Source organism: Acipenser ruthenus, chromosome 49 (genome assembly GCF_902713425.1).
Source record: "Acipenser ruthenus chromosome 49, fAciRut3.2 maternal haplotype, whole genome shotgun sequence".
Taxonomy (NCBI): Eukaryota; Metazoa; Chordata; class Actinopteri; order Acipenseriformes; family Acipenseridae; genus Acipenser; species Acipenser ruthenus.
In genome coordinates, this window is record NC_081237.1 from 4840361 (window position 1) to 4867692 (window position 27332).

A 27332-nucleotide genomic window follows, 5' to 3' on the forward strand; every position below is an offset into this window, starting at 1 on the left:
TATTATTATAGTTTAAACTGGCTATGCTGTACATATTTCGTTTTTAGCCGCCCCTTGTAGGTAAGAGTCCCATTTTACAGATTCCTGTACTGTACCTATTAATTTTTAATACTCGCCCCTAGGTGCGTGCGTGCGTGCGTGCGTGCGTGCGTATAAGACCCTCTGAATGGGTAAGTCTGGATACCATGCAGAGATTCTCTTAATGCCACGACAGTGCCTGCATTGTGATCCATTCCACCGCTTCGGTGCGTGTTTTGGAGGAAACGAAGGTTTTAAATGTCTGAAAGGACTCTTAGCTACTGTACTTGGGAGTAAGAGTTAGATTTGATCAGCATTGAAATATATCAAATATTAGCAACAGCAGGACTTTCAGAGCATTTTCAGCACCGCGGATCACGCCGGATTGCATTGCATTTACATTTGTATGCAAAGTTGCGTACAATGCTGTCACACAATAGTTTGCTATGGGGGTATACTGGGTTGATAACAGCAGCTTCTAACCTTTAAAAAAATGCATTTTGCTGTAAGATACACAGGGTGTGATAATACTGTATCAAGCCACACAAGCAAAGATACCATGTTGCCAGTTTCCATTGGTTACCATTATGATGTCATAATCAACCCCGCCTCCTGTCGAGATAGTTCCTCAGCTCCAAGCTGTAATAAGTCTATCACTGCTGAACGTGTGGCTGTAACCTTATAACCAGCGTTGACTTCACCTGTCCAGCACTCCACATATGTCTCGTTCAGCATTTTCCAACGTGGTATTTTACGTTTTATTTTATATTTAATCCAATGTACACCGTACTGTACGTAGCCCACAACGCGTATTAGGAAACCTGACATCAAACTGAACCGTGCCTCACCCTCAGAGAAAGTGTTTTGTTGCCATCTAGTGTTTGATTAAATTATTGCAAGATAGCTGTATTCAAAACGACTTGAAAAGCCATGCAGTGAAAAAGCACGGGCCAAATCAATGAGGCATGCAGGACGCAAGATTCTTTATTGAAAAGCAATTGTGTTGTTTAAATTACAAATTAAACTGAGTAAACAAGCTGGTCTGGGAGTCGATAAATATTTGGCTCTTCAGGGTCCAGTCTAAAAAAGCAGCCGAAATAATAATAGAATAATCTAGAAACAGGGATGGAAACAAGACTCCCATTGCATAGCGGTTTGATCATTTCCTGGTTTTACAATGAGCTTAATAAAGACATGCCTGAGCCTGTTACCTGTGCACTGTGAATAATCAATCTCATAGTAAAACCTGGAATGGGTGCAACTGAGTCTCATTTCCATCCCATGTAACAGGGTCCCCACCCCCAGGTAAAGATGATTTAAAAGTAGTATAATTAGGTTATGGCTAAAAAAAAAAAAAAGACTACAAATACTGGAAACACTAAACCAACCACCTTGAAAAAAACCCTTCAATCCATTTCCCGTTGGCTCCTGCCACCCCTTTGGCAGATATTAAGAAACTATGTGTACAGAACACTGGCTGTCATTGTTTCTAGTGGCTACATTTGATTTGATATTTAATTCAATGTGCTGTACTTGTGCGTTGCCCTTAAGGCAATGGCCATGCAAATATATCAGGTGATTTATTAAGCAACATACCAGTGCACTGGAAAACCCAGGAGCATTGTCGATTTACAGGAACTCGGGACAGGATGTGCAAACATCACTCTGGACCCTGAACGCACTGCAATCACATAACTGCCACCCACCTGGCCAATGGCAGAGCTCAATTTCAACATGTTCTGCATGAGCGTTTCTTTCGGACAGTGCGTTGTTTTTTAAAATCACCCTGTAGATGTCAATTTGTTGGAAGAAAACCTCTCAGCGGAAGGCAAATGCACACTTGCAAGGATGGAAATAAGCGTCCCATTGCCTGGCAGTCAGAGCCAAGTGGACAAACATTTCGTCCCGTGCCTTCGCCAGCGTACCGACTGACCGCACCAGCAGAATTGCTTGTCTGCTGGACTAAAAGCATTTTCACAGACGCAAAGCGTTCGCAGTCTGACAGCTTCTACAACGAAGCATACAAAAAAAAACAAGCGCCTTAGAACTGAAATATCACTGTTAGTTAGAAACTCTAAAGCTGACAAGCCCAGAAATATAGAAAAGTACCTGAAATTACATACGTATATGTTTGTTTTAAAAGAGCAGAAAATCATATAACGCTAGAATAAAAAACCTTGTTCAGAAAGATCAATATTTTCAAGTCTGAGTGGAAATGTCTGATATGTACAATGCTTCACTGTTATTTGCTTTTAAAACCTTACTCATTTTTTTTTCCTTTGTTCTGTTTAAACACCCGGCTGTCTGGTACAGAGCAGTACAGCACTATTAATGGAGCTATCGTTTACTATTTCAGCAGAAGAAATAAGAAGAGAGAAACCCTGGAGTTTTCTCCTGAGCTAGCACAAGAAAGGCATCTTCCAGGAATGATTTCTTCCGGTGTTCCACTGCCGCAGGTTTCCCGGCACTCCTTCCAGAGGCGTGGAGAGGGAAACGTTTCACATTGCAGGTCTGCAGAACACCTTCAAGCACAGCACCACATTTTAAACGATTGCTCTGATTAGGGGTGAAGTGAAACCCTTTTCAGAAATGACACGAGTAAAGACGCTAGGAAAGAGACAAGTTGCTGCCTCCGCCAGCACAGAGCAAACAGAAACTGGGCGAGTGCAGCCGAGCGAACCCGGATAGATCGGGATAGATGAAGCCACTGTAATGTAGCATCCTCCGTGTGCAATGTAATTCATCAGTCCCTGATACAGACAGAGAAACTGCCTTACTTTACAAACAAACAAACACATAATCTAGCTGTGTTTCCATCTGTACAGCTCAGAAATACTTCTAGTTTGCATCCAGTCTTCCGAATCGATCACCTCTCAACAGGTAGCTGGAAATAAAGCTGCTAAGACCATTTGCCAGCAGTGCTAACTGGAGCAGAGCAGAGCTACATCAAATCAGATAAGAAACTCAAGTCACTCTTCTGTATTTAAGAGCCGGAGGGAGCAGCTCTCTCTCCTGAAGGATGTTCATCAACACGGTTCAGTCCACAACCTACATTTCCTTTAAATACAAAGTAGCAAAGGGTTTTCAATGAAGTTCCCTAGTCTTAACTGTGCTGTTAAGTTTTCTTTACTTTTAAACAGCTGTGAAGGTTTCCATATAGAGCAGTTCTCTCCTGATGTAGCTCCGCTAGTATTAACTGCCCCTCAATGCACTCTGTGCTGATCTCCGAAGCCCCAATACTCTACATACTATACATGTGAGGATATAGAAACTGCAAAAAAAAAATCAAATAAGTAAACTGTGTAATAAGCATGAACATTGGAAAAGGCATTAACGCTAATGCGAGGGTAGGGAAATTCATCTTTTTCATCTTGTTGTAGAAAACATGTTTAATTAACGAAATTCAAAACTCCCATTTCTGCACCATTACTTGCTACCAAGTCCATGCTTTCCAATTCACATGCTCAGGCAGGGCAAGCACCAGCGGAGTCTGGCTGCAGTGTCATATTGTAGATCAAATACCACCCATCACATCACAATATTACTATTTATATTACCCTGGTTTCTCCACAGCCATGCGTAATTCAATCATTAATTAATTATATTTCATTATTATTATTAGAATGATGATTTTAAAAACACACACATCCTTTAACTTAGAATAGTAATTATAATAATAAGTTAAAAAAAAGTTCAGTGTTGAACTCAAATTCACTGAATACCTAAGAAAATGAAGCATGAGGATGTAAACTTGGTTGGCTCTTGTTTGTTCAGTTTAAGAAAGAAGAGACTTTCTCGCTCTTTTTTCCTCTCCACTGTTGCAGGCTGCTGCAGGGATGCCTAACTTGAGATATTATATATATATATATATATATATATATATATATATATATATATATATATATATATATATATATATATATATATATATATAATTATATACACACACATATTGTGTTTATTCTGTTGAAGGAGGCTCAGGAAACCTCATGGATTATCCTGGCTGTTTTTTATCATCGCTTGAGAAGTGGTCCATTGTTAGTGTGTCCGATGCAGGAAGGGGGCTGGAATGCACACTGTTTTGCACTGTTTTTGTCTTTTTTTTTTTTTTTTTTTGATTGGGGTTTTACCTGGACCTAATAAATCTTCCCCGACTGGAGTACATATAAAAAAAGAGAAAACTTTAATCCCAGTGCATTTCTTTTCACTAAATTCTTAATCAAATCCACACATTTGTTCAGTTTCTTTGTTCCTTTGGCTGCACAGAATACAGAAAAATTAAAAAAAAAAAAGTCTATTCCTATCCCCACCCCCACCCCCCAATCAACCAGTAAACACCAAATAGCCCAATGACGGCTACAATTGTGTTACATATACATGTGGGCCAGTTATCACATTTCCATTTTAGGCAGGTCCCTTCAGTTTAGTCCAGATGTAGGCAGGTTCTGCATTTGTCATTTGATGGGTCTATAAAGGGATACCTTACTTGCTTATGCATGGAATTGAAAAACGTTGCAAGGTTCTTGCGATCAGCATTTTTTTATTCTCGTCATTCCCCTGCGACAGTCTCATGAATGAGGTGGATTGGGTGGGTGGATTGGGTTTGTGGATTGGGTGGGTGGTTGGTTGGCTGGCTGGTTGGGTGGTTGGCTGGTTGGTTGGGTGGTTGGTTGGTTGGTTGGCTGGCTGGTTGGGTGGTTGGTTGGTTGGTTGGCTGGCTGGTTGGGTGGTTGGTTGGTTGGGTGGTTGGTTGGGTGGTTGGTTGGTGTCATTCACGTTCTCGTGGCTCAGTGAGAGAGTGTGGAAGGGGCTTTATGAGTTATTCGTTGTGTTCTCGTTGCCGGGAGAACTGGAGGAAGAGGAGGAGGATGAAGAGGAGGAGGAGGAGAAATTCATCCCCGATAACCCAGGCGGATTTGTCGCTGTGTTCTGTCCACTTAAACTTTTCCTGCAAACTGGACACGTGTCGTGCTAAAGAAAGAAATAAAAAGAAAGAAACACATTAGGTAACGGTTCACAAATACCTTAACTTCAAAACACTCAGTAATTGGTCAACTAGATACAGTTTCAGACGGTGCCTTCATCACTTTTAGGAAAGCATTAGACAAATCTTTTGTCTACTTAACAACTGAGAATTTAAATTAAGCTTGGCATGCTGTGCAGAGTCAACAACACAGAGATACAGTAACTCATACAGACGTATACATAAATTCATAAACACAACAGTCTCCAGACTGCAGATCATTTCTTGCTAAGCGTCCAGCTGCTAAGTAGTGCAGAGTACAAAATAAGTTGAAACAAACTCACCTGTTCAAGCCACGGTACTATACAATCATTGTGAAACATGTGATTGCATGGGAGCTGCCTTACATTTTCTCCTACGGTGTAATCTTCTTTACAGACGGGACATTCTAGACCTGAACCTGAAAAAAAACAAACAAAAACAGCTTTGTCATAAACAAGCAGACCCCCTAGACCACGATATATACAGGTTACAGGTCACAGCATCACACAGGCCACAGTGCATAGCTTCAAGCAAATGCCCCTGCAAAACAAACTTGGGGAGCATGTGATGTGGAACATGTTTGACCTTTTTTGTTCCAACAACAGGACAGGAAGCATTTGGTAAAACGGCATCACAATTTAATTTAGGATTGTTTCCAGATGTGCACTGGGTAGGTCTGATAGAAGCAAGCGCATTATCTCATAGCTAATAATAATTTTGGCAAAATACAATTCATTACATTTCACGTTTAAAACCGTACATATATTACACAATAGAAGCGCCCGTACCTACGTGTTCTTCTGTAACCTGCACTGTGGGGAGGCTCTTAATTTTATCTCTGTCTGCCGGAGGGGGGCCGGTGTTTTCAAACTGATTTAATAACTGGTGGGGTAAAGAAAGGAAGAGAACCACGGTTAAAGTAACATTCAATTTATAAATCAAAATCGCTGTACAGCTTAAACTACGTAGCAGAGTAAGATCCATTTGACCCCGCCCCCCCTCATTCAATGTACCTGTGTTATAATTGCATCAAGTCCGTTCGCCCCCCATGCATAGTCCATTGGGTTTGAGTGCAACATACCCCTTGAAAAAAAGACCACAGGGAATCAGATCAAGACAACTGACATGGCTTTAGTTGATGCACCTTTGCCAGTTTGTATCGGTGCCTATATTAAAATATATCACTTTTCCATGAATGCATTAATTATAATAACTGCCGACAAGTAATATAAGCATCATAAGCAATGTCATGCATCATGCCGATTAGGAAGTTCTCTGTTAAAAGGGGCAGCCGCACCCCATCTGCACCACACATCACACTGGTCTGAACTCGTTCCTCTTTGCCTAAAGACATTTCAAACCTGAAAGGAACACAGAGGCAGCCAATATTTTTCTCCACTCTCTTTGACTAAGCAATTTGAACTACTTGCATACTTGTCACATCGATTCAGGCTCACGGATGATATGCTGAAACCTACTGTCAAGTATTTTGATCAAAAAGCTTTTGCCAAGCCACTGTAAGCAGCTCTGCTTATGAATATTCCTTAAAACTTCCCAAAATGTACTTACCAGGGACCCAGTCCTATGTTTGGAATGGCTGTAGGTGCTATAATTCCATTCACTAACTGCTGGATAATTCTGTATCAGGAAAACAAATCTGTGTTATACAGTGTACAGACTCAAAAGCACAGTGCAATTCTGCATAATAGGACAAAGAACAAAAAACAAACAAACACAAAAGCTTTTGTATTTCTGCCAGCTCGTGTTTTGTAAAGCCACAGATCTGGATGCTTGTTCCATGGATTCAGAAATACAAATTGCATAATTTGAATAAAAATTACAAGTCTAACACAGTTTTTAAAGTGTAGTGTCCCGTCCCTTCAATTTTGTCATTACCCTTCTAGCGTGGGAACCCCCTCGTGCCTCCCTGTCTGCCGTCTTGCCATGTGCCGCGCCCTGGGTTGCCTGGCACCATAGCGCTGCCTTGACGCCAGCTCCCTCTCCCTGCGATTCTCTGTCTCCCTGTTGTCTTCCGAGGGTGGCCCTGCGCTGAACTCAAAGTTCTCGTCAAAAATCCCCAACGCAAACTGCCCGTAGCCGGGGGGAAAGGTGAACATGTGCTGGTCCAGGGTCTGCAGGGAAATCGGGACGAATTCAACTTCTTAACATATTAAAGCTGGTACTTTATCACGATGCACTAGAACATAGTGTACATGGAAAAGACTGAACAGACATTGAGTAAATATCCTTAAACTGCACACAATGTATAAACACTACAGCTGCTCTCTATATGACATATCTCTGACAACGGTTAAATGCTGAGGACAAATTCTGAACTCTCCTCTCACTACCAGGGTCTGGGTCAATTCCTGTTATTCCAATACCAGTTCCATTTCCTTTTTAAAATCAATTACCAGTTCCCAAGTCCAATTCTTTCGAAGGAACTGGAATTGATATTTTAGAGACAGTTGTTGTGATTGTTCAACTGTTTTCATTTGAAGCCAATTTCATTAACTAACAGTGACTTCAATTGAAGTAATTTGATGCCACTGTGAGAAGCTTATTTGAACAGAATTGCCATTTTGTCCAGTGATGTGTTGGAATTGATTAAAAGGGACTGGGAATTGGAATCTGGAATTGAAAAACAGAAACTGACCAGAACCCTGTTCACTTCATTCTAATCTATTTACATCTCCAGTTATTTTTTTTTATTTATTTTTTGCTTTACTATGCAGCTCAAAAGGGCCGTCTAGGCTCAGGACCACAGTCATCAAAACTGCTTCTCCAGAACTCCAGGAATACAATGCTGTGAAAACGTATCACCTCCTAGCCCTCTTGAAGTTCTGTAAAATGGCATGATTTTGTATTGTTTCAGCAGAACATAAAGCTGTTTAGTAAGGAAGCTCACAAACCTCAAACTGGTGCCGGTTTTGATCACTGGTAGAGGCTGAAGAGGTGGAACCATTTTCAGCGCTAATTGGGAAAAACAAACATCATTCAGTCCTATTGAAATAAAATATTACTAACATAACATTTTATAAATAACTTGAACTCTGCAGCTGTTTAAGAGCTGAAAACAATTAAAAATATCTAATTAAGCAAATGATCAGTTCAATGAAGGGTCTAGTTAAGTAACTGAGAGCTCAGTTGGAATGAAAACCAGCAGACACAGGGGCTCCCCAAGACCGGGGTTGGGAACCACTGCTATAAGGTACAAGGGACATGTGTGTCCCACAAATACAAAATAATGCTAACGTTCTTCTTTTTGCAGTGAGACGCATGAAACAGGGTTTAATTCTGCGTACCTTCTCTCTTCAGGTAGTTCTTCGATAAACCCAGACTCACACCTCGGGCAGGTGTAATCCTGTAGGGGGATGAACAAAATAAATACATGTAATATTACCTAATACTGTTAATACTACATGACTTAGACGTGTGTTTATTTACTGTACGTATCTGTTTGAAATACACAGTACCAGCCCCCATCTATTCACTCACAGGCACGTCATTCAGTGCGTTCTTCCTGTGTGTATGAAGGCTTCAGCACAAAACTGCAGGGGCACATTTTGTAATTGATGCCTGTTCCTATAACAAGCTGTGTGTCAGGATCTCTCAAGGTTTGTATATTATCCAACCCTCCTCCCAATCACAGAGGGAGACAGACAGACCATCCCCAGCAGAGCGCAATAGAATCCAGAAACAGGATGAACTTCGCTGTCCCAAGTTCAGGATGTGATGACGACACACAAAAGAGTAAACCCTGTGTGAGCCGGGCAATGCTAGACAGGCACTGTAGGGGCTCATTCTAGAAGCCAACCCAAAGTAAAACAATGAATGGGATCGCCTGAAAGAAAGGAAGAAAAGGCATGGATTCCACGTGATTGTACAGCTAACACAGAAAAAAAAAAAACTACAACACTGGACAACCAGAGAATTCAGAGTAAGCAAAAAACGAAATCAAAATGTTGAACTTGCAGTCAGTTTGTAGGTGAAACGCCATTCACTTCTTCAGATGGCAGCAACTGCTTTTTTTAAATAATTGTATTTATTTAACCACAGTGATCTATGCAGATAAATTATGCCACCAATACCGGTACATCATCATCAACCACAGTACGCAGGAAGAGCCACATGGTTTGTACCTATCAGGGTGTCACGTGAAATCTAATTTAACCTGAGAGTAAGCGGGGGTGTCCAACACTATAAACCACTTCAGTTCATAATTATAATAACCTCTGTTCACCACGTGGCAATACATGATCAATGCTGAAACCAAAGCCTGTCCAATGAAACGCTCAACAACAAGAACACAAAGTGCAATTAAGAAATAAAATCATCCAGCAAATTAGAGAAAATGCTGATTCCTGTATGTTTTCATGCATGAGATTTGTCTTTTTTCTACAGACCCCAAATAAGCCTGACAGGGCAAGATCAACTGTAGTATGGATTGTGGGTGCTTGTTCCATTGTGATCAGACCCTGGATTTTATTGTGCCCTGCTGGTGACTGTCTGTCTCCCTCTGATTGGAAAGGGGGTGTAGGACCTACAAACAACATTGAGAGATTCTGACACACAGCTTCACATTATAGAAACAGGCATCGACAATAAAATGCCTCTTAGTTTAGTGCTGAGAAAAACCTTATATTCCTTAAATGTATGATACACACATCAGACAATGGGACTCACTGAGTCATGTGCACACCAGTGAAAAGATGGGAGCTGGTATATTTGAAAATATATGTACAGTACTTAAACAGGTATATATGTGTGCCCGAACCTCAGACTCATTTATGTTGTAGTGTGCGCTATGGGTTACAGATTCATTTAAAACAAAATGCATGACTTGAAAATGTAGGTTTACTGCATTTCCACATCCGACATCTATTTACGTAAAATAATGCTGTTTATTTGAGGACGCGATTCAAGTGCTTTTCGAAAACTGATTACAAATGTTACCTAACGCAACTGAATAATCTTTGCATTTGGCAGGAACAATGGGATTTCAGAGTGAACTGTCGAGCTTAATGAATGTATAACTGGCTGTGATATGCACACAGGTAACTTTATTTTGTAAAAACACTAATATTCAGACACACATCAGAAAAATAATAGAAACGTCTCCAGCTTGTCACACGGGGGGGGGGAGCCTAGTTCAAATTCAAAGTGTTTTTTACACGTTTCAGTTTCAGTTCACTTGACACGGTTAAGATAATTTCAGACGCTTAATAAAACACATAACTCCATGATCGTTGTGTACCTCGCTGGAGTCTTATCAGAACTGCACAGGGTAACCGGCTTTATTTAAAAACGTGTTAAAGGGTTAATATTCATTACAGAAAACACATAGTAACGTCTCTCGCTTGTGTCAGGCTATATGTGATCAACCACAAACAATCCGTTTGAATGTGAGGTATTTCGATTTTAAACGATGGATGAAGCGATATTATCAACACAACATGTCACCTCAGCGTGACGTTTTGATGTGAATGTGTCTTTGCCCCCGCTGTCAATAAATATATCTATATGTCTATTTTTTATAATATTCTGTATTGCTTCGATACGTTTAACTGTACGTTAATACTGAGACACACAGAGGCCTGTTGGGATGAATACACGGCGGCCACACCACACAGATTCAACGTACCGAACCCCGCCTACCGTTAACACCACCCCCGCAAAGGACCTGCTTCACACTCCGGTCCATGACCGGGTTTCTTACCGGGAGATGCGGGCTGATCTCCGCCGAGCAGCGGTGACAGAAAAACCGACCGGGTCTTGTGGGAGCTTCCGCCATCTTCCGACTTAGTCCGAGACAGACACACACATACGATACAGAACTGGTACGGGCAGCCGGAGGGGACAAAACTCGACTTGGCTGGAAAAAAAAAAAACGAAACGCAAAAGACCTCGTCGGCCCTCCACACACTAAGCAGAGCGTGTTATCGTATCCATACTAAAATCTGCATTACAGTTATAAGGCACGTGAAATACAAACCACAGTTAATAGTGATAAATATGAAAGAAAAATGAACTGAAAATAGAGTTATTGAGAACTCGACTGTAATTGTTTGCGGACCAACATGGAAGAGAGGCTGCTTATAGTGCTGCTGTCCGGGTACTTTCAATGACTTTCAATGACCTCTCTTGTCATCCTAAATAAAATAAAGCTGACAGAATAGACACAGTTTAATCAGAGCTCCCTTTTAATCATTAATTCACTTTAGCATTGTATTTTTAGAAGTTGCACTTTTTAAAATGTTTACTTGATTTCTTTCTTTTTTTAAACAAAACTACTGTACTGCCCCCCCCACACCCCCACACCCCCACACCACACCGATGGCATATCGTTCGTGCTCTCTATTATATTTGACTTGCAGACAGTACAGCATCACCAACATGTCACTATGAAACTGTAATTCGTATTTATAAACACAAGAGGGCGCTGTTGTACTGCAAGAACTTTCAATACAGTAAATTTAAATAAACGTATGGGGTTTAAGGGAAGCCAGACAAAGTCGTCTCTGGTTGTGGGGGTGTAACGATTCATCGTGTATCGATAAATCGCGATACCTTCTTTTCATGATATATCGTATCGTAATAGAGGCATGTATCACACAACAGCAGAGCTCATTCTAGTTCAGTAAGTGGTTCTTTTATGCAGAGTGTATTTATTTTATAGCTGCTATAAATACACGCACTGTCTAATACCATTTAGTTTGTGTCCACCATTAATTGATTATTTTATTTAATCTTATTAAGCATCATACAGCTAGCCCTAAAAAAAAAAAAAAAAAAACTTTAACCAGTCACAAAGAGTTAAAATATTTCTATCATACTTCAGGTAATCTCTGTGCAGATAATGTTTATTGAGAAGATTATTCAATAATGTTTATTGAATAATTACATCAGGCAGCTAGGTAATTAACTCTATAACTAGAGCGCTATCTAGCGTCTTTAAAATAGCAATTAATAATAATAATAATAATAATAATAATAATAATAATAATAATAATAATAATAATAATAATTGTATCTACAGTGGTTTCTTATTAATTATGCTGGTCAATTTGGCTATGGAATCTCAGTCATATGAAACACCTCCAAAAACCTCATTACAAAACAACCAAGATATGTACTTCTCAACCCTAAACCTCTTACCCACAGTGGGGGCGTATTGCGTCATTTTCTGTACCTTGTCTTTCCTGTAATCTTATAGAGACCAATATAATAGTATGCTACTGGTGGGCGGAGAGAGAGGAGAGAGAGAGAGAGAGAGAGAGAGAGAGAGAGAGAGAGAGAGAGAGAGAGAGAGAGAGAGAGAGAGAGAGAGAGAGAGAGAGAGAGAGAGAGAGACATGTGGGACTGATATTTTGGCGGGACGTGATGAAATGTTGGACCGATCCCAGTCGAGTCACTGGCGTGTGTGTGGTGGGAGTCGGTGGCGTGTCCCTGTCACAGCGGGAGGCAGCGTGTTGTTTATTTTTCTCCCCCTCCCCCCCCCCCCCCCCCGACTCAATCAGACATCAAAAACAATGGCCTGCCCACCAATACCACTGGCTGAAAGTTAAACCATCGCCCATCAGCGTAATTCTGCCTTGCCAAAATATTTATACAGAGGGAGGACCTTGAACGCTTCCACACATTCATTCAGTAAAGCCAGACAGGACTGCCAGCAGCACGTTATTAAAAACAGAGGAACGAACTGACTTTAAAAACCGACATCGTTCTGATAACTGCAATAACAACAACACCATATATATATATATATATATATAAATATCAATAAAGCAACTCGCGAGTGTTGTTTGGCCGAGCAGTCCCAAGAATAAAGCTGGGCTTCTACATTTTTCTTTCAAACATGAACTTTTTAGCATTTAGTAACATTCTGACCTGTGCCATCTTATGTCAAAATATTGGACGATACTCAGTAAACGGTAAGTCTGATACCTATACCCGATCCTAAACAATGTTTAGCATTTGTTGATATATATATATAGTTTTGAGTATGTCATTCATGGATAGATCTTGAATGTGTAGCATGTTACCGATCACCATACTACTACTACTACATAATATATATTGTAAATGAATTGACACACAAACACTGTATTCGTTTAGGAGTATCTAAATGTTATTAAACTGAGTAATTTTTATTTGTTTGTCTTTATTCTTTGTTTTTCTTTATAAAAAAGCATATTGTGTAACTTGCAATGTAAGTGCAGTATTTCTATATATAAGCGAATGTGATGTGCATTTTCTATTAGAGCATCAGAGCGCAAGCACGACACCTTTCAAATCAGCACTAGAGGTATTTCTTTTTTACCAAAGACTGCAACGTGCGGTTCATTTCTACAGGCGCCAGGGCGCACACTCGTGTAGGCGTAGCAGCCTGAAGGCATAGCCTACGTTTTGTCATAATAATAATAATAATAATAATAATAATAATAATAATAATAATAATAATAATAATCGTCATCATCATTATAAAAACAAATATATAAGATATTTGTCAGGCAAGACGTCGTGTTACCGTGCGCGGGGAGCTCGTTGGAGAGATTGCAGGTGCCGTTGTTTGATTCTTTCTTCATGCTTGTTCGTGACGCATTAGCCCCGTTTAACGTGTTATTGATTACCTTTGAGCTACTCCAACTACAGCAAAATGCCACTTCACTTAATATGACACGCATTAGGCCAACAGTTAGCTTTCTTATCTCAATCTTAGCTTTCCCCAAACTCTAACAAATTGATCTCCACAAGAAAAAAGATAAACGCTCCCCAATTGCCTACGAAATGTTTTGCTTAACTGAAGGTGCCGCACCTACACGAATCTATGGAGTAATAAACGATTGGCGATGTCTCTATTTGAAAGCGAAGACAAAAGAGAGATACATAACTGGGCTTTTCTTTGAACGTCAAAACTATGCACGACAAGGGTTAAATTCAGCAAGTACAGTTACACAGACTTTCACTTGGAATGCCAGACAGCTGTTATTGGAGCTGTCACTGGCGTCCTGACTTTTTTTAAAAATCAGTTTTGACAGACAGCAGACCTGACTGTTAAAACACGTTTCTCTAGTCCCGGGTGTCAGTATTTAGGATTACCAGATGTAACGCTCGGTCCCCTGGGTGCTCTATAGACAGACGTTCAATAAACAAATGCAGTAACCTACGTACTCAACATCCAGTTTACACACAATGCTCGTTACAATCACGCGCAGTAACACCGCGGCTTCATCTTCCAAGCAGCTATAACAAACTCTGCTGAAGGACTTTGTCTGCTTCAGCTTAGCTTGGTTTTGTCGATTTATTTCATATAATTTCTTTATTTGCTTTTACTGTTCGCTGCAGAGGATGCATGTGCTAGGGAAATGTTGCAAAATAAACAGAGACGCAACACTACCGCTCTTAAATTCGTATGTCATTATTCTCGCCTCAGTTTTGAATCAGTCTCGTGTCCGTTACCTCGGTCACAGCGAGGTACTTGACCAAGGTTAAACCAGACTGGGAAACGTGCGTCCCTCTCACGTGTCTTTCCTTGTTGTAGTTTCAAGGTTCAGTGGATCTCAGTATAGTGTTATTTGGACAAAGATTATCTCCGACTGCAGCTCAATGATTTCTTACCACTGGCATAGTTCAGATTGTGTCCGTGGCAGTGCCTGCATCCAAGTTATTTAAACTCGCTGAAAGTACCCAACAAACAAAGTATTTATTTACAATATATTTATTTTAACACGTTTTACCAGAGGGGTCTACAGGCACAACATTACAAAGTGAATCAAAGCCGTAACTTTAAAGCTCACAGAGTGCGCGTACTTACAGTCTTAATGTAATCTTTCCCATCTATAAACGAGGAAAATCCATGTTAATTGAACCTATCCACAACTGTTATAAGGATGTGTTTTTTAAGGACCGTTTTTTAACGCCCTTTTTAATTAATTAAATACAGTTTGCATTTCACAAAACCTTTCGGATGTCTAAACCGAGAATGGTTATAAACTTTCTCCAAAAAATGATCATTAAAAAACATTCCTAAAACAATCTCTGAATTATATTTTGTAACAACTTGAGAACGCTTAAGAAATCTTGGATTTGAGTTTATAGAATGCAAGTTATTTAAAGACTAGAGTAAAAGAAACCAAACACAAAACTTAAGTAAACCTCGGTAAGTCAAGCTTTACTTTTTTCTTATAGCGTGTGATGTTATTTTTGTGGTACGCGTTAAAACGTGTTTTTTTTCCCTCTCAGCATTCAGCATTAACTGATGAGCGACAAATTGGGTTCTCTAACATATAAACATATACGACTGTGCAGGTGACCTACAGTTTGCCTTGTTCGTAGTCATGTGTGCAGTAGTCATTGACAGCGTACCATTGTGCTTGTTCCTGCGCTTTCAGCCGGGATCTGCTGGCTGCAGCAAGGACGCGATCAGAAGTGCGCGGTGATACTGAACACGGAGGTGTCCCACGAGGAGTGCTGCGGGAACGGCAGTTTGGAGACGGCCTGGTCCAACTACACCCTGTCCATCAACAAGATCAGCCTCATGGGCTTCCTGGGGATGGTCACATGCAAGCCCTGCAAAGGTAATGCAGCCGTGCTGGGGTATTAGGGGAGGGGTGGGGTATTAGGGGAGGGGTGGGGTATTAGGGAGCCTTGCTGGGGTATTAGGGAGCCGTGCTGGGGTATTAGGGAAGGGGTGGGGTATTAGGGGAGGGGTGGGGTATTAGGGAGCCTTGCTGGGGTATTAGGGGAGGGGTGGGGTATTAGGGAGCCGTGCTGGGGTATTAGGGGAGGGGTGGGGTATTAGGGAGCCTTGCTGGGGTATTAGGGGAGGGGTGGGGTATTAGGGAGCCGTGCTGGGGTGTTAGCGGAGGGGTGGGGTATTAGGGAGCCGTGCTGGGGTATTAGGGGAGGGGTGGGGTATTAGGGAGCCGTGCTGGGGTGTTAGGGGAGGGGTGGGGTATTAGGGAGCCGTGCTGGGGTGTTAGGGGAGGGGTGGGGTATTAGGGGAGGGGTGGGGTATTAGGGGAGTGGTGGGTGATGCTGTGCAGGGTTCTAGGGCTCCTTTAAGGGTCCTGTTTTGCGCTGTGCAGTTACAACAATGACCTCATTTAGCAATTCTTTAATAACACCTTTTATATTTGTTTCTAAAAATATATACTGTGTATCACAATGCAGGTATTTTAGTCTGGAGTATTTATGTTCAATAAAGGGACATTTTTAAAAACAATTTAAAAAGAGAAAATCTAGGCCTAGGTTACAAATTACAAGTGGATGATCAATCCTAAGAGAAAGGGTGCTCCCTGCAGTCCAGGGCAGGCTTGAGGCATGGAGACTGAACTGCTCCCTCCCTCACCCCCTAAGAGAAAGGGTGCTCCCTGCAGTCCAGGGCAGGCTTGAGGCATGGAGACTGAACTGCTCCCTCCCTCACCCCCTAAGAGAAAGGGTGCTCCCTGCAGTCCAAGGCAGGCTTGAGGCATGGAGACTGAACTACTGCTTGATTTGAAGGTTGTCTGTTGATTTGAGAAGCTACCACGTGACTTAAATGTTATTTCATAAGGGTAAGAAACTACAAAGGAGTCATTACAATTCTGCTGTCACACACTAACAATTGAAATGCAATAGCAATGGGAGAAACCATGGGCACAGAATGCCTAAATTTAGTACAGTTGATGTCCGGGAGATAGTTTGAGCTGTCTTAGTTCATACTTACCTTAGCAATTAACTGCTCAGCTCGGCTCAGCGTTGTCTTGAAGTACTTAAATTGTGCATTCAATTCAGAAAAAAGGTAATTATGGTAGGTAGGTCTGTGTTATTATCTGCGATTTGATGACAGCAAAGTCATTCGATCTCCTGAAATCTGTGACAGCGAACACCTGAGAGTGTTTTTTTTGTATTGCTTTCTGTGGGGTTCCTTCCTAAAGCTGTGTCAGCTTGAATACAGGGGTTTGAATGAGTAGTGTTCTGCGCGGGAGACAGTATATAAAACACTGAGTCTGGCGTCCTGTTTGGAGATAGTTCTTTTTTTAATGCTCTGGATGAAACCCAGATGTTTCTTTCCAGATTTCTCCAGCTGTTTGGAGTAGAATCCACCAGCCTCGACTCCAAACAGGCATTTGATGTCACATGAGGACATATTTAGCATCTCTTCAGCGTCGCTTCAATATGTACTGTTACCCATTGGAGCCCAGCCGGGCTAGACTGAAATGAACTTAAAATGATGAGAAGCCAAAAACAAAACCAAAAAAACACCCAACAAAATAACATTGTATTTTAATAGCTGTTTCATATCCAGTACCCCTTGCACTGTGCAAAATATTTGCAGACTTTGGCTACAAATGGCAACACATGTTACTTACTAGCATTTTGGAAAGCATGTGCTCAGCCTTCATTTGCTGTGGTATCACAACCAGCTGGGCTTTTATTAAAATGAAAAGCTTTGTCCCACAATCATGCTTGGAGGTTATATATATTTGAATTATCTGTACTCTCTCTCTCTCTCTCTTCTACCAAACAAAGTACTATTGAGTCAAACCTGGCTGCTAAAACAATAGATTTTTTGAGAAGATGAAATTTGAAATTTAAACACATGCTATCGTTTTAACGAATCAGCCTACGTTAAAAGAGATTTTTGATAAACAAACTTATTAAATCGCAGTTCCAGAATGCTTTCCACATGCTGCAAAGGTCTGGTATTCATAAAGCAAAAAAAAAAAAAAACCAAAAACATGCCCTTCTTTTTTATTGCACATATTTAATACAGCGGACCGCACAGGTAATGTCGTTACAGTGCACACATGTGTGGGGAGTTACTGCTCAGCGGTTCAAAGTCATGTTTGGGCAGTAAGCTGTGCTTTATACATAAAGTTTTATAGTGAAAAAAAAGTCTAGACCAGCCATGGACAAATGCAATCCTTGAGGACCAATCTTAAGAGGAATAATGTAGCTCTAAGACCAGGATTGATTCAATTAGACAGTAAACTGGAAGCACTGCTTATGTGCCATCATCATTTTGGATATTCAGGTCCTGGGTCAGATGCACCACAGTTCCCCACCCTCTCCTCCAGATAGTGATGCTCCTGTAGTTTTCAATTCATTCCAGCACAGGTCCCTCGTGTATTGAATTGAGTAGCCCACAGACGTGTTTCATTCAGGTTTGTAAGTGTTTAACTGGAGTGTTCAATCCTGGATCAGAATGGACTGTACTACAATTTTATTTTATAATTATTATTATTAGATATTGCCTGGCTAAAGCCAGTCTAGTAGACCTTTTCAAGCATTTTTCAAGGACGTTTCGATTGCTCACACTGTGACTTCAACCCCACGAAACTGTTTTTTTCTGCCAAACTTAAGCATAATTATTTAAAACTATATATGAATAAAATATGTGTTTCATATATGCAAAAAGTATAGAGCGTATGTATTGTAAAGCTTTATGTTGAAAGTGTCGCGAGAGTTGCCTACATTTGTTATTTGTGTTTATTTTATTTTCCCCAGAAACCTGCGACGGTGTGTACTGCGGACCCAGCAAGGTGTGTAGAATGAAGCAGGGGCGCCCCCACTGCGCATGCGCCCCGGACTGCTCCCACATCAACCGCAGGCAGCCTGTGTGCGGCGGAGACGGCAACACTTACCGGGATGAGTGCGCCCTGCTGCTGGCTCGGTGCAGGGGTCACCCCGACCTGGTTGTCATGTACCAGGGAGAGTGCAAGAGTGAGTGTAGCTAGCTTTTGGTGGGTGACAACACGCTATTGCAATGACCAAGACGACTTTGGGTCGGGTAATTTCAATCTGCCAGCGGTGCTAGAATAGCGTTCTCTTTCTTCAAATTTTAAATGCAGAAATAGTAAAATAAACTTACATACATACATTTTTGTCTTCAATTCAATGACGTGAGTTTAGTTAAGCATGAAAAAAATAAAAAAAAACTCACAAGGCCTGCTTGACTGTGTGATTATGTTTTGTTTTTATTTTGCGACTGTTTTATTTAGTTCCGCGATTAAATATGCAATGTGCTGCTAGGAAAACAAGTCTTAAAGTAGTCTGAAGTTCTTTAGTATTAGTTTGCGGAATTATAATTCCAGGAGTTGTTTTGTTTTTTATTCGAAAAACAAATGTGCTGATAGCGAGTTTGAGTTAAAACGCTTTGAGAATCTTGCATTTTAACGTTTAACCCTTTCAGTGCTGAATTATTTTTTGTCGAGCTGAAGAATTCAGCACCTTTATTGAGTAAGCATGTTTGTTTGTTTTTTTTACATACATTTCTACACGGCCTCAGACTGGGACCTAGGAATCCTGCGAGGTTCCAACGTGATTTCCGACAGCATATGTTAAAATACTGCACTAGCTAGCGGTAGCATTTAACGTTTTAAACTCGGAGACTTCCAGCCACTAAACTGCAGCGCCAGTCGGTGCTGAGCGTGCAGTGGAAGCGCGTTAGTGCTCGTGCGCCTGTGCACAGCGCGGTGCGTGCCTGGCTTTGTGCAGCCACACTGAATACGAGTAACACAGGAAACATGTGCAATTACTTGATTCAAAGAGCCCCAACCATCTGTACATCGTTAAACACTGACAAAAAGGAGAGATTTGGATCATTTTTACAGCTTATTGTTTCCTGAGCCAGAATAAACAACGTTAAGAGGATACGTTTGTAATTGAGCCATTTTATCAAATTATCCAATCGGAGGTTAATGCAGGCCTCCCGCAGGCAGCAAAGAAAGCCAATGAAATTGGTTACTTCCTTTGAAAAAGCTAGAAGGCCATCCGCTGAGACGAGGGCCAGGTTTAGAGCAGAATGTAGCAGAGGCATGATCGCTTGCACAATGAAACATCTTCAATGTTAAAAAAACAAACGGTTTTCTTTCTTTTTTTGCTGCTAGCTAAATGAGAACAGAGCCTTCAAATACTGCAACAAAATCACTTTTTAAAACAAAAGAACGCTGTTTGTTTTCAAAAGTCTTTTGCTAACCTGCTTTTAGAGTACAGGGTGAGGAATTCCTTGCATCACAATGATGTTGGGGTTGCAGAAAGCCAACATCGTTTTTACAATGGGCCTTAACTTGAATTGCTCTCAAACCTATAAGAGTCGAGTGAACAAACATTTTGGCTAGTGCCTTCATTATTACCCAGAACACGTTTGTCTACTTGACCTAGTTTCTTATAAATTTTACCTTTGATTTTTTTTTAATGGCACCTGTAATGTTAGAGTCAATACAACGAGTGCAAGGTGTGAGTGGATATATAACACAGCTAACTGTGCCCCCTCCTTCCCCCTTGCAGAGTCCTGCTCCCACGTGGTGTGTCCTGGCACCCACACGTGTGTCACGGACCAGACAGAGAGCGCTCACTGCGTGATGTGCCGCACCGCGCTGTGCCCTGTCCCCATGGCCGGCGGGCAGTCCATCTGCGGAAACAACAACATCACCTACCCCAGCGCCTGCCACCTCCGGAGAGCTACCTGCTTCCAGGGGCGCTCCATCGGAGTCCGACACTCCGGGCACTGCGCACGTAAGAGAACGCTGGCAAACGCGGGCACAGGAACGCACCACGGGCTGTGGTGACGAGGCATGACAGGCACATTGCTGAAGCGTTTCCTTGTGTTGATGTTGCAACATTAAAAGCAACACCACAAGCAAACGTGAAATACATTGCTTGGGTGGTTTGGTTCTGGTGTTGTAAGATTAGCAGGTGCTTTACCTCTTCATTTATTAAAGACTGGAGTTCATTTATTAAAGACTGGAGTTAACGCTTTGAAAATGTGGCCCAACCTGTTTCATTTTGTAAGGTCAACGTATGATGCTGTACATATTTACCGTTTACTATTCAATTACACTGAGGTTCGTACTGCATGCCCCTTGTACTAGAATATTTAACTGCAATGAAACAGTGGAAGAGCAAGGCCACAGCCTCTTTCTTTGGTAAAACTTAGGAGATCTGATTTGACCTATATGCCCCCGGGATAAGCCGCAGATAGCTTTTAGAGCATTTTACAGTGCCAGGAAGGGAATGCTCCTGGATTGCTCCAAGCACCTATTTTTAGGGGTAATCCTGTCATAACCAGGGACAGGATGTTGATGCAATCCAGAGGGATTCTTCAGTGCTGTAAAATGCTCTAATACAATCAAGAGGGATTCTTCAGTGCTGTAAAATGCTCTAATACAACCCAGAGGGATTCTTCAGTGCTGTAAAATGCTCTAATACCATCCAGAGGGATTCTTCAGTGCTGTAAAATGCTCTAATACAATCCAGAGGGATTCTTCAGTGTTGTAAAATGCTCTAATACCATCCAGAGGGATTCTTCAGTGCTGTAAATTGCTCTAATACAATCCAGAGGGATTTTCCAGTGCTGTAAAATGCTCTAATATAATCCTGAGAGATTCTTCAGTGCTGTAGAATGCTCTAATACAATCCAGATGGATTCTTCAGTGCTGTAAAATGCTCTAATACAATCCAGAGGGATTCTCCAGTGTTGTAAAATGCTCTAATACAATCCAGAGGGATTCTTCAGTGCTGTAGAATGCTCCAATACAATCCAGATGGATTCTTCAGTGCTGTAAAATGCTCTAATACAATCCAGAGGGATTCTAAAGAATTGCTTGGTCTCGTCTGTAAAGTTTGCCCGTTTGTTTCTTTGCCCTCTTGCAGATTTGTACAAGCATGCTGAGGAGAATTGGGGCAGTCATGAGAACACGGTGTGAGCCGCTCCGTTTCCAGAGGCTGCAGCAGCATTTCTACACTCGCAGCCGGAGGGGAAACCCGACAGGAACGAACGCAAGCCAACAGAAGCAGAAGCAACACAATGTCCAGGTTCACAACTGTACGAAAGGGTTATAATTCAGAAGAAAACGTAACTTTCACGCACACACACACACACACACACAAACACACACACACACACACACACACACACACACACACACACACACACATACACCAATCAAAAATGCTGGTAATCAAAGGGTCAGAACGCTGATGTGTTCTGGTTCTTTTATGGATGCTATATCTATAATACTTCTTCATATTTAAGTTAAAGAGTACTACAGACATGCTTGGGGTTCTCTCCAGTTTTGAAGAGGGGCAGGGCAGGGGTTCAGCGGGAGGGCACTGTTGTGTGCCCGATGGGGCGGGGGGTGGGTTGAGGCATTTCCCATTTAAATTACACACTCTTCCCATCATACTAGGGATTTGCGAAATCAAGTGTTCCACTCCAAACAACACATGCAGCTGTGCAGGAAAGTGGAGCCCTTTTACTCATGCCCTTGTGTTCTAGAACAACGGAACTGTGGTGATAATGATCATTCTAAACAGACATCCCGCTACTATAGATGGGCACTGCTACAGGGGCTTGGGGGTAGGAGTGTATCTCTGAATCGCGATGCTTTCTTTACATGACACATAGTATCGTAATAGAGGTTTGTATCTTGATACAAGAGCAAAAGCACAATGTAGCTCACCAGGTGGTTCTTGAATGAAGAATAAACACGGTTTACAGCTGGTAGGAATTCATTCAAGCAGCCCATCAGGACCCTCACATTGTGATTCATATGGTATCGCGACCTGCATATCATGATTCGCATCGTATCGTCACGTCAGTGTATAGTTACACCCCTGCTTTAAAACTGGAGAGAACATTACACACTGCATTACACAAGGGGCATTATGTGAATATTGTAAATTAAACACCCCAGATATTTATTGGAGTAAAAGGTATAAAGAAAAATAAAAAAGTTTTATTTATATATTATAGTTTTTCACGTCATCTCCTGCTACCTTCAGAGATGTATTTATTATGAAGTGTTTCAATAAAGTGTTTTGGAGTTTTTATGCCTGTAAAGGTCATGCTGCTTTTAAAGTAGGTCAGCTGGTATTAATCAGTGGATGCTGGGAATTAGCTGTTGGTTTATAGAAAGAAAATATGTAATATTGAGATATTTTCAAGTTATGTAATATACATATGTTTAATATGTATGCCATCTAATTGCAATGCCTGACAGTAAACTGAATAGAAATTCCCTTTTCCTGGTTGCAGCTGCAGCAATACATTGCTATACATTTTGAAGACATTGAGAAAGACTTCTAGCTGAAACATTTGTCATTGAAGTTTCTTTTAGTATTTCTAAATAATCCCCACTAAACTGAACACTTACAAAATACTGTCTTAGTGTCTACAACTCTTATAACAGTTTACCACAGTAATTTTGCATGGTGATTTTGCAGTTTTTCTATTGTAGTTCCCTATAGTTATAAGCGCAGTTACCGTAGTTGATCATGGTTGGCTATGCTTTTAATATGCTTTACCATACCTCTCTGGGCTTAACTTTCATTATCCTCCATTACACTTTGCTATGCCTTTTGTATTATTATTATTATTAGTATTATTATTTAGCAGATGCTTGTATCCAAAACAACTTACAGAGATTTGGTGGTGAACTCTGCATCACAACTGCTGCTGCAGAGTCACTTACAAAAGGACCTCGGCTTTACGTCTCATCCGAAGGACGGGGCACAAGGAGGTTAAGTGACTTGCTCAGGGTCACACACACACAGTGAGCCAGTGGCTGAACTGGGATTGAACCTGGAACCGCCTGTAACAAGACCCTTACCACTATGGGACTCTTCAGGAAAATCAGCACATTTTAATTTGAAGCTCTGGATACAGCATAGCATGGATATTATCAGGACATGGTCCTGCTTTAGCAGCAAAATGCTTCTTTTATTAACAAGAACTAAAAGACAAAGAGTACGGATACAATGTCTGAATTCCCCAGTGTCTGTGAGTCTCGCTCGCACATTCCAGGTTTTCTTCTTATCTTTATAATTATGCTGGTATAATCTGTAGTCTCGGGAGGGAGAGCCCAGACAAAATAACATTGTATTCCCTGCTTCAATAGAACACGCAGTACAGCATGAAAAAGAAAATGTGAAATGAAAACGTCCTCCCTGAAGACATATTCAAACCGAACTGCTTTCACCAAAGCATTGGGCTTGGTTTAGCACAGGTGGCTGGAGGTTCACTTAATTGAAAAAAGCAGCCTCCCATTTTGTAGCTGGTTATACTGCACCAGGTGACTCTTTGTTTCAGATGATCAGAAAGACAGTGGTCACTTCTCTGTCTCTATATGTTAAAAATGTTATTCTGTAAAGGGGAGTAAAACCAATCTCTATTTCGACTTTTGCTTGTAAAGCAAACCAAATTTGAGACACATACAGCTACACACAGAATTGGTAAATTAACACTATTTGAAAGCTTGATTTGAATATCATTATGATGGTGTGTGTATATATATATATATATATATATATATATATATATATATATATATATAAGCCATGACCGTACCACCTATGACCTGTTCCGCAGTATAAAGGATCACCTTATAAAGAGTTACTTAGAATTATTTCTGCTTGCATTTAATGTATTTTGCAGTACAGTATATGATATTTACTTGTTGTACTGTTGTAACTTGTACATATCAATGTGTTTACTTCACCACTGAGAGATCCTGTTATGTATTGTATACTTATTTTCTATTTTTGTACTTCTGTAATATGCAACCATAAATATATTCATATATTTGACAGTAAAGTTTTGGGTTGGATTCCTTGTTATTCGCCTGATCTGACAGCAGTCAGCCTCCTGGATTCACAATGGTTAGTACGTGTGTCTGCTAGCCTACAAACCTACTCGCCTTTCAGCCCTGCAAAAACAGTTTTAATTACCTCCTGTGTTATACCCTTATACCCTAGCCACACAAAAATGCATTACTCACATGCGGTGAAACCACAATCATATTTTTAGGTGGTGTCGATAGGGCACAGCAGTCCCTCCTTCTCGTTTCTTTAATCACAACAATCAGTTCCTGTTTTATAGTAACTGTTTTCACTGATATGATTGACTCAGAGTTAATCCTCTTCAAGGGCAGAGCTGGAAATACTTGCAATCCAGCTTGATCTTTTATAGAGTGATCGTTGTCAATATATTTAACACGCTTAAGATTTTAATATATTCGCTGCAATTTTTATTAGGTTCCGGGATCCTTCCATAACCTCAAAACACGCAATCAATGTACAAATATGAGAAGCTGAGAAAAGTAGACAAGCATTTGGCTTGGTAACTTCTTTAGTGTACTAATAGCTTTACCTTTACCTTAAGCATCGATGTTCCTCATATAAAAAATAGAATGAAATAATGAATGAAATAAAAAAAAATCATATAACATTGTCTTCTAATGGGATTTGATAGGGTAACACGCTAGCATTAGATTGGAATCTAATGGTACCCTTAGACTAAAGATTTAAGAAAGTCAGAAAAGCCAGTGCTTGCTTCGTTTACTCTAAATCCTGAAACCCAACAAAAAACAAACAAAAAAAACCTTTATGGTATGATGATATGAAACACCCACCAAATGGGGGTGTGGGAGGGCTGGGGTACAGGCTGGTGTGATGGTGAGTCACTTTCCTGTACTAAATTCCTAGTTGTTTTGCAGCTTCTAGAGAGGCACTACTCCAGACTGTGCTAGCATCTGTTTTAACTTTGGGCGATTGTGTTATTCCAAGTACCCTGCTTTTGTGAAGGAGTGATGAAATGTGTTCTTTATAGCAATAAAGCCATAAAGCACCGTAGCTTGTTTTTTTTCTCTTTTTTAAAACTTCAAAGCAAATGTTGCATCCCAGGTTGGGTGCGCGCTGGCACCAAAACCCTCCGGCTATTTCTGCCTTATCTCCGGGATGATAAAGCCTTCTTATCCGCTCTCGAAGAAAAAAACAAAAGAAAGACAAAGAAAGAATGAATTCCACTGTATCAGTTCTCTTGTAGCCTTGTGCGGGCCTTCCACTGGTATTTGCCCACTTTACTCCCCTCCGTCTAGCTGTGTAACAACTACCATTGAGAAAACCTTTACAAAAACCAGCACGCTGCCCTGAAGAAACCACAGCAGAACCTCTAGCTGATTACAAAAAAAGACAGGGTTGCGATTGAGGAGGTACAGCAAAGTGCAAGTACCCCTTCAGCCAAGCCTAGAAAAAGAAAGAACGAGCTTAGAAAATCCGAAATGGGTTTTAAATTGTGAACAGAATCTAGGGAATTAATGGATGCTGAGTAAAAGTATGTTTTTATAGGTGTAAGTGCATGCAATAGCCTACCAGGTGAAGCAGTAGCTTCTAAAACACTAGGAATATTAAAAAACGAGATTCTGTCCTATGAAATTATATTCCACCAGCATGGGCAAATGGTGTGCTAAGAAGGGACCCACCTTGATGGGCCAAACGGCCTCTTCTTGTTCCCTAACATGTTTTTATGGTTATTAGCAACACACGCACAATGGCAACACAAAGGACTTATTGAGATATTGCACAGACAGTGCTCCTGGTATGTTTGCAGACTACGTAACAATGTCACACTATAGGAATGAAAACAGGACAATGTAATCCAGTAAAATGCCACCCTGTTCCAGCAGCTCTTACCACTGTGGTCCTGTTGATCCTTGATACGTAACCATTTCCATTGCCATTGAATGGTTTTGTTAGGGGGTGCTAGGCTGCAGTTGTTTTCATATCGGATTGCACTGCATGTTGTATGAAAGCTGCTACATTCCTTGGATTCTTACACACAGACACACACACACACACAAGGGCGGGTACTGAATCTGAGTCTGTTTTTGTATTGCTTCATGTTGGTTTAAGCAATCAAGACAAGCCCATATCAAACAGTTGCTCAATGCAAGTTCCGGTCTGTGCAGCAGTGCATTTATGAATCATGAGACACACTGCCGGTCAGGTTGGTGGCAGCTGGAGTGCATGATTTCAGGGTCCAAAAAAACACAGTAACATCCCATAGTAATTTTGTCACCCCACAAAAAAATTGTTTTTATGGTCCTCAGGCAAGACATGGGGGCCTTATGCGTTGTGTCAGTCTGTCTGCCTGCCTGACTTAATTTTGCACCAATCTTCACCAAACTTTTATATTGAGGCTTGCCATAGTTCTAGGAGAGAGGCTCAGCTCACTACGCTAATCCTATTGGTTCCTTAAGTCCAGGGGCGGTGGAGGTTGCATGGTAGTTACAGACAGCCTCATAATAACGAAAGCTGGTTGTAAAAAAGAAAAAAAAAAGACCACCCACATTTCTCAGCGGCATTAAAAAACAAACAAAAACAACAATAACCGCAAGACTAATGTCTGAAAGCTGGATCCAATTTAAGAATGTCAAATTGTTTTTCGTTATGAGAAATACATCGCTCCCCTGCAGCGGGCCCTACCGGCCAGGCGTCCAGCGAGCTCAGAGCGGACACCTGCAGGGCTGGCCTTTGTCCTCCA

The 27332-nt window shown here is 41.1% G+C and overlaps 2 protein-coding genes across 2 annotated transcripts; one reads left to right on the forward strand and one right to left on the reverse strand.

Moving 5' to 3' along the window:
* Positions 1-3389: 3389 nt before the first annotated feature.
* On the reverse strand, positions 3390-11109 carry LOC131721891 (E3 ubiquitin-protein ligase RNF126-like). The gene is made up of 9 exons (XM_059015255.1): positions 10743-11109; positions 8329-8387; positions 7936-7996; positions 6920-7155; positions 6593-6661; positions 6037-6106; positions 5812-5905; positions 5326-5441; positions 3390-4989 (listed from the first exon to the last, which is right to left on the reverse strand). Exons 1-9 carry the CDS (start codon positions 10815-10817, stop codon positions 4831-4833), a joined length of 939 nt encoding a protein of 312 aa, XP_058871238.1. The 5' UTR covers positions 10818-11109; the 3' UTR covers positions 3390-4830.
* Positions 11110-12638: 1529 nt separating this feature from the next.
* LOC117428967 (follistatin-related protein 3) lies at positions 12639-24605 on the forward strand. Its single transcript, XM_059015256.1, has 5 exons — positions 12639-12957; positions 15418-15603; positions 18518-18733; positions 20300-20527; positions 21665-24605. The coding sequence occupies exons 1-5, from the start codon at positions 12882-12884 to the stop codon at positions 21715-21717; spliced, it is 759 nt and encodes a 252-aa protein (XP_058871239.1). The 5' UTR covers positions 12639-12881; the 3' UTR covers positions 21718-24605.
* Positions 24606-27332: the final 2727 nt, after the last annotated feature.